Genomic DNA, 7,500 nt, shown 5'->3' with positions numbered 1-7,500 from the left:
CCTCAAACAGGATGTGACATTCTGCGGGAAACATGTAATATAAGATAAAGAATTATACATTTTTATATGAAGTTTGGAACACTTGTTTAACATTTCAAATAATCATTAACCCAATGATGACGGTGTGTCACACACGTGTGACACGGCAAAGTGCCTGATGACGGGGCGACACACCAGTGTGACGTTCCCGAGGCAACATTGCATAGGCCTGGGATAGGGGGTTGCCACTTCTCGCCGGGCCCGTTGGGATCGGGTTAAGAAGTTTATAACCAGATATGAGACCATAAAGATCAGACTTTACAATACAACCCTCACAAACTTTAGGAACAGAAATGACTCCCTGGCCAGTTGTTGTAAGCTGAAAGCCAAGTCTCCAGAGTCCTTACCTTTCCTCCAGCTTCTTTTTCGAAGATGAAGTCATTGCTCAATAAAGAACGGAGGAAGAAGAATCGGCTCTGTAGCTCCTCTGTAGGGAGCAGAAAGAAAGAGAATGAAAAGAGAAATAATGATGATCTGTTCCAAATATTCTAAAAAATATATCTGGAAGGTATTTCTTAAATTTTGCCTTTGGATAATGTGGAATAAAATGGCTCTATGGTAATATAAAGTTTTTTTTACTTTTTGCTGGTAATATAAAGGTTTCTTTACTTTTTGTTTATTGTGCACTTCTTTGTCTTGTTTCTCCCTTTTTCTATCCACAATTTGTACCTCGGCATTTCTGATATCATTCACAGAACTAAAAGAATAACATATTACTAAAAGGGAAAGTTTTTATACCTGTTCTGAGCTTCTCATCTCCAAACATCATGAATACACTACATAACAACAGAAATATTTAACATAAAAAGGACATTATGGCATGATAAGACTCACCTATGGGACATACTGCGTTACAACTCACTCGTGACACAAGGGCTTGAGCAACCAATGCAGGTCGGATTAGAAGGTGCAATGACTGATTGACATAATGTTGCAGCATCAGGTGCGTTACAGCATTCTCTATGGTTCCATTGCTCAAGGTCGCCACTGTGAAAAAAGTGAAATTCGCTCTGACTCTTTTTCATTATGCAGTGAAGTGATATGCAGCATTCATTGGCAATTATAGTAGTATATACAAATATAAGGAGACAATGGTTCATATAGTAAAGTTAAGCAAGCTGGTGAAGCTTACAAGTAATCTTTAAAAATATTAATTATATCTAATTCTCAATTAACCCAATGACGACGGTGCGTCACACCCGTGTGACACAGCCAAAAACTCCCGTTCCGGGGCGTCATCCTATTGTGACGATTTCATTGCAATATTGCAATCGCCCGGCATATGGGACTTCGCGTAGAAAGTGCACCCGTCGGGAAAGGGTTAATTCTACCATGAAATGTTTTTCTTCTTTTCCTTTACACAAGAAGAAGTGTGGGAAGTACCAAACTTACTCTTCTGGGGTAAGTGTAAGCTCTGTTGATTAGGTTGGTGTACTTGCTGTATGTGAATAACATCATCAGTTCCTAGCCATGCTACTTGGCGGTGGACTTCAAGGCTATGTCTCACAGCATCTTCTACTGGTCCTATGGAGAAAAGATCATAAATGTTTACAGTATCACTTGCTTTTTATCTCATGTCTTAATGTGTTTTATCTCATGTCTTAGTGTGTGTTTGTGTGGTAACAGCCTGGCAAAATATAATTCAGCATAGTAACTAAAATCCATCAACTAAGGACACCTCAGAAAAGGTCTACAGAGTAATAGAAACCCCATAGAATTCTACAATTACCTTCGAGAGCAACCTCTCCCCCAACCTTCTGGAAAATGCCCACCAGCCAAGAAACATCTTCCACGAGACCTCTGAGGGGTACCGTCCATTGCCCTTTCCAGAGCGCTTGCATCAGCTGGATACATACAATGCTCCAGATGCTTGTTAATGAACCCATCTGGATCTTGTGTAACACATGAAGACCAAGAGCTTCACAGGCAGATAACTGAGAAAGGAGGATAATTTGATAGGTGCAGTTTTCGTTAATGCAAACGGAAAGCTATAAATATCTAAATGTCTTGAACTATTTATCTATTTATATACCTATCTTTCAGCCTAACTATTTATATATCTACTATCTACTTATCAATATGAATAATGCTATTTTTGCATATATTTACTGAACAAAATTCAGAAAGTAAAAAATACAATGTTAACAATAATATTTTCTCAACAGTTGGAACTTCAACACACGCCAACTGTCTATCCAGCCAGGTGAACAAAGCCCCTTTCATACCTCACTCTTGAGCAATGAGGTCAAATGCGATGGCACAGAGGCGGTGAGATGCCTTTCAACGCGGGGAAGAAGGAAGCTCCTGGCTGATATAGGGTCCCCAACATGAATGCGAATGTCTCCAAACTTCTCCTTTAATATGCTGGTTGCCTTTAGGAGACCCTGTAAATTTGAATTCATTATTTTGAGACAGAAAAACAAGGTATAAAAAGCTATATGCACATCATTTTGACACCAAGATGAGACATATTACACACACACACACAAAAAAAAGGAAAACAAAACACACAAAACAAGTGAGTATCAGTCATTAAGATACATAAAATAAAACAGAGATATCAATTACAATACCACTATCAAGTCCAAAAAAATTATTTTGAACATGCAATACAAAAACATAAAACAATTCCTCCACAAACAGCTCCAATACAAAAGAACTAATCAACAAATCAACTTGCAATAAATTTCTTCCCCAACCTACAAATAAAAAAGAAAGAAAAAAAAAAAAATCGAACTCCACCCACTGATGTTGACTCTTTGGGCTTGGGCACTCCAAGCAGTTCATATGCATAGAGCCTCTCCTCGAGGGTCCTGTCGTATGAGATACTTATGGGCACAAGGGCCAGGTCTGGCAGCCGTCCACGCAGCCAACACTCTGACACACACCCAAGTAAACCTGATTGTTTGGGGGAAGAGGAAAGATCATTAGTATTGGGAGTATACCATCTGTATGTGAGAAAATGTGTGGTACTCAAAAGAGAGAAAGAGAGAGAGAGAGAGAGAGAGAGAGAGAGAGAGAGAGAGAGAGAGAGAGAGAGAGAGAGAGAGAGAGAGAGAGAGAGAGAGAGAGAGAGAGAGAGAGAGAGAGAGAGAGAGAGAGGAGAGAGAGAGAGAGAGAGAGAGAGAGAGAGAGAGGGAGAGGAGAGGAGAGGAGAGAGAGAAAGAGAGAGAGAGAAATAGAGGAGAGAGAAAGAGATGAGAGAAGAGAGAGAGAGAGAGAGAGAGAGAGAGAGAGAGAGAGAGAGAGAGAGAGAGAGAGAGAGAGAGAGAGAGAGAGAGAAGAGAGAGAGAGGAGAGAGAAAGAGAGAAGAGAGAAGAGAGAAGAGAGAAGAGGAGAAAGAGAGAGAGAAAGAGAGAGAGAGGGAGAGAGAGAGGGAGAGAAAGAGGGAGAGAGGGAGAGAGAGAGAGAGAGAGAGAGAGAGAGAGAGAGAGAGAGAGAGAGAGAGAGAGAGAGAGAGAGAGAGAGAGAGAGAGAAAGAGAAAAGAGAGAAAGAGAGAGAAAGAGAGAGAGAGAAAGAGAGAGAGAGAAAGAGAGAGAGAGGGAGAGAGAGAGGGAGAGAGAGAGGGAGAGAAAGAGGGAGAGAGGGAGAGAGAGAGAGAGAGAGAGAGAGAGAGAGGGAGAGAGAGAGGGAGAGAGAGAGGAGAGAGAGAGTGAGTGAGTGAATAAGTGAGTGTGTGTATTGATAAATCAGACTGACAGGCATAAAGAAAGAGAGAGAAAGAGAAAGAGAAAGAAAGTTACTTCATACTCAGTCAATAAGGTGCAAAAAAGGTGATTCTTGTTTAGACCCATAATAAAAAGATGATGAGAAAGACCCATGGAGTGATACACAGACAGACCAAAAGACATAAAGGAAGAGAGAAAAAAAGTGAAAAACATTAATACCCAACTATTTCACAAGAAAGTATAATAAGTAAATGAATAAACAAGTAAGACTCACCTATTTTTGGAGGCAATGACTTTCCACTACGACTTCTAGTTCCTTCTAGAAAGAACTCAAGTGGAGACCCTGTACACTCCACAATGGTCTGAACATATTCCTGAAGAACAAAATTACTCTGTATATATAGCCTGTATATACTGTTTATACATATGCATGCTTATGGAAATGTATTCTTATCTATTTTTGGTTAATCTACATTACATGCAGATTGAGCAAACAAGAAGTCTTAATAAATGTTTTCATTATTGGTTCATCATTTAGCTGATGATATAATATAAGAGAAAAAAAACAAAGAGATTAACAGGCATACATATTTTGTTAAGTGAGACTTTCAAATTTCCATAAATTCAAAATATGTGTCTCTTGAGACAAGAGATTACCTCAAGAAAATCAATATCCCTAATCAATATAATAAATGTGCTTGGAATATGAAAGATAAAAAGGAAAATATATTAACCCATTGCAGACGGAGATAAATTTGCTTGCCCAGCCTCCAGGATAGGTTTTATTTTAGAGAGAGACCGCTTGAAGCAATATAATTTGAAGCATCCCAGTCTCCTTCAGTCATTCATTGTAAAACTAGAGCGGTTTTTGTGTTTTATTTTTTTGTGTGTTTTACTGAGTTTAGAGACTTATATGTGCCATATGACAGGCTCTATCAGTGCTGCAGTTGACTAAAATTGTAGTATATTATCCATATTAGCTCATTATTTTTTTTATACTCAATGTGATAGAAGTATTTCTGTTTTATGGGAGGACTAAAGGCAACTTTATTTTTTTCGTATTTTTGTGCTGTCATGAACGAATACGAAACATATAACCACCTACAATAAATATAACAACAAGAGGTAGGGAAGAGGAATGAAACCTGTGCTTATGACTGTGAGTGCCACAGTGAAAGGCATCCATATTGGCACAGGAGCACATTTTAGACACTGGGTATGGATTGAGTCACCTTCCTCTTCTCGTTCTGCCTGCACATCCTTCATCGGCGGTACTTTAGAGCAAGGGTTCATCAACTTAGTGTGTGCCATCGCTCTATAGAGACAGTGCTTGCTAGAGACCGTGGATGGGTGCCATTCAAGGCTCTCTCACCTGCTGGTGCTAGGAAAAAGTGGTGCCATCTAGGTTTTGGACGTTAAGCTTGCACGATATTACGGTAATTATAGTAATTAGGACTGCAGTAGCCATCATCACTCATTCCTTTTTCATAGCAAAATAAAATAGCACAGTGATCCAAAATCCCCGAACGTCGTGTACGTCATGACGCCCGTCGTCAGGCCAAAGCTCCTACGTCATGTATGTCATGACACCCGTACGCAATGGGTTAACAAATAAATGAATAAACATAAAAATAAATACACAAGGACGGGTGATATCTACCTGGAACACAGCCCAATAGAGAGCATTGTCCATGAATGATCGGCGAATATAAAATGCACCCGAACTCCTCAGCATGTCACCTATGACTGCCATGCTCATAAAATCTGAAATGAATTCATTACATGTAAGTCTTAAATTTGTATTGTACATGAATAATCATAACAACATTTAATCTACAATTGAATGATATATTGCTTATCTTACAGACTGCTAATGGTGTGTATATATACACAAGAGTCATCATTAGCATGTAAATTAATCATATCTTCAATACAGTGTAAGGTTCTTCTACTGTTCAGAGTCTGCAATTTCAGTATTTTCTAATGTTGACAATCAAGTTGTATTGCTATCTACAATGTTTTTTGGGAATTTCAAGTGTGCCCCCCAAATATATATGCATACATACATATCAATATTCATCAATCTATCTATATAAATACCACCTAATAAAAAAATAACCATCCGTAAATCAATCAATCAGTTATCAAACTGAAGCCTTACCCATTCCAGCAGCAATGACAGGTAAGGGGAGGTTGAAATGGTATGCGATGTAGGACACTAACAAGAAGTCTGCATAGGATCGATGTGTTGGGAGCAGGATAACAGGCGTTTCAACCAGTTTACTGCGAAGCTGTTATGGAAGATAATAATCAGCGACCTACTCAAACTACAACTAGTATTTATGTAGTTTCTGAAGAATCCAGGATATTTACTGATAATGGTAAAACTACACATCTCCTATCAAAGAGAGGATTAAAATAATTAGAAATCTACATATCCTAAGATATCATAAATCAAATTTAAAGGTCTCATAAAAGCACTACATACATATAATATCAAGCGAGTTTAAATTGGTAATTTTGTCAAATAGAATTGCTTGTAGTCTGTAGCAACTACAGCATACAGCATTCACTCAAGGGATTTCAGATTCATCAACTAAAACTGCTTCTCATATATATCTTGTTTTCAGGTTCACTGAAGACCTTTTCTTTCTATCATAAACCGAGAAAACTAAAGTCATAATCTTACTCACACACAAAATCCAACTTACTTTCTCAATGCCATCCTCATTAATTAGAACCTTCCCATATATTCTCTTCATGATCTTTGGAAGGATAAAAGCAAACTGTCGTATGGTGCCAATATCCTGCGTGTGCCCCATTTGTTCCAGGATACCTTTTACTTCTTCCTCTAATGCCTCTCTGTCGGTCTCATTTTTGGCTAACTGATAAGAGAAAAAAGGTTATATTAATAATTTTACAACCACCTAAATGAAATGCCTTTGTCTTTCGAGAATTAGCCAAATGGGCTATCAATTACCTAAATTGGAATATAAGATGTGCTTCACAAATGTGGGTTTGCATTACATTCTTGCAATCTCAAGTTACATGTTCCTGAAAATTGTACTTATGTATTCTCACACTCCAAGATTGTAAGATATATAATCATAGCTACTAACCTGGCTGATGGCATGCTTCACTCTCTCTGACTGCATGACTCTATTGAAGATATCATGGCGGTTTAGGTGCAGTCTGTAGCGGTAGTCTCCCCTCGACGCCCACTCACGAGCAGCCCACCTTAGGTCGCTGGACTCTCTCCTCTCTTCTAGCAAATCAACATACTGTGTCTTTGGTCTCTCTTTTCCCCTGCAGGCAGACGGGGAACTCGGCGACAGTATCGGCTGCTCCATAGTGTGTGTTCTCTGCCCTGTCTGCAGATCAATGAAAGTTGACTTTAATGGGCAAAGAAAGGGATGATTATATCAAACTGGAATATTTACACATGAATAGCTGAGGCAGTTTGTTTAGAAGAAAGTCTGTGCATTTCCTTTTCCTTTATTCTACTGGAACTTGAAACACATATAGTCTCCTTTACATACTAATAAATTCTTAATTATGTTAAAAGGTAATCCTGTTTGTGCAGAAATGTGTGAGTTACTCAAAATCTGGGCACAAAGCCTTAACTAGGTGAGGATTGTCTATAAATGTGCATCTATGACTGCTGCTGATCTTTTCAATAATCTGGTAACTCACTGTGCATGGGTGGCAACACATCGATGCCATGAGCGTTTTTAAACATGTGTGAGGTTTGGCTGTTTCAGTGTGGCACTAAAAGTAAGAAAAAGGAGGAGT

General features: G+C 38.7%; 1 protein-coding gene across 3 annotated transcripts in view; it reads right to left on the bottom strand.

Moving 5' to 3' along the window:
* Positions 1-7,500, bottom strand: part of Gnpat (dihydroxyacetone phosphate acyltransferase) — a 16,115-nt gene that overhangs the window by 7,382 nt on the left and 1,233 nt on the right. For all 3 annotated transcript variants that reach the window (XM_086551088.1, XM_086551089.1, XM_086551090.1), the window contains 11 exons: positions 6,828-7,079; positions 6,420-6,593; positions 5,870-5,999; positions 5,369-5,472; positions 3,983-4,082; positions 2,786-2,937; positions 2,265-2,423; positions 1,769-1,973; positions 1,432-1,563; positions 874-1,026; positions 387-466 (listed from right to left, as the gene is read on the bottom strand). In XM_086551088.1, the coding sequence (XP_086407214.1) occupies positions 387-466; positions 874-1,026; positions 1,432-1,563; positions 1,769-1,973; positions 2,265-2,423; positions 2,786-2,937; positions 3,983-4,082; positions 5,369-5,472; positions 5,870-5,999; positions 6,420-6,593; positions 6,828-7,079 (1,641 nt within the window). The remainder of the gene's footprint in view (positions 1-386; positions 467-873; positions 1,027-1,431; positions 1,564-1,768; positions 1,974-2,264; positions 2,424-2,785; positions 2,938-3,982; positions 4,083-5,368; positions 5,473-5,869; positions 6,000-6,419; positions 6,594-6,827; positions 7,080-7,500) is intronic.

Source organism: Penaeus japonicus, unplaced genomic scaffold, assembly GCF_977035675.1.
Source record: "Penaeus japonicus unplaced genomic scaffold, GWHDUDI00000001_assembly GWHDUDI00000024, whole genome shotgun sequence".
Classification (NCBI taxonomy): domain Eukaryota; kingdom Metazoa; phylum Arthropoda; class Malacostraca; order Decapoda; family Penaeidae; genus Penaeus; species Penaeus japonicus.
Note: the sequence above shows the minus strand (reverse complement) of the source record. Positions and strands in the feature narration are given on the sequence as shown.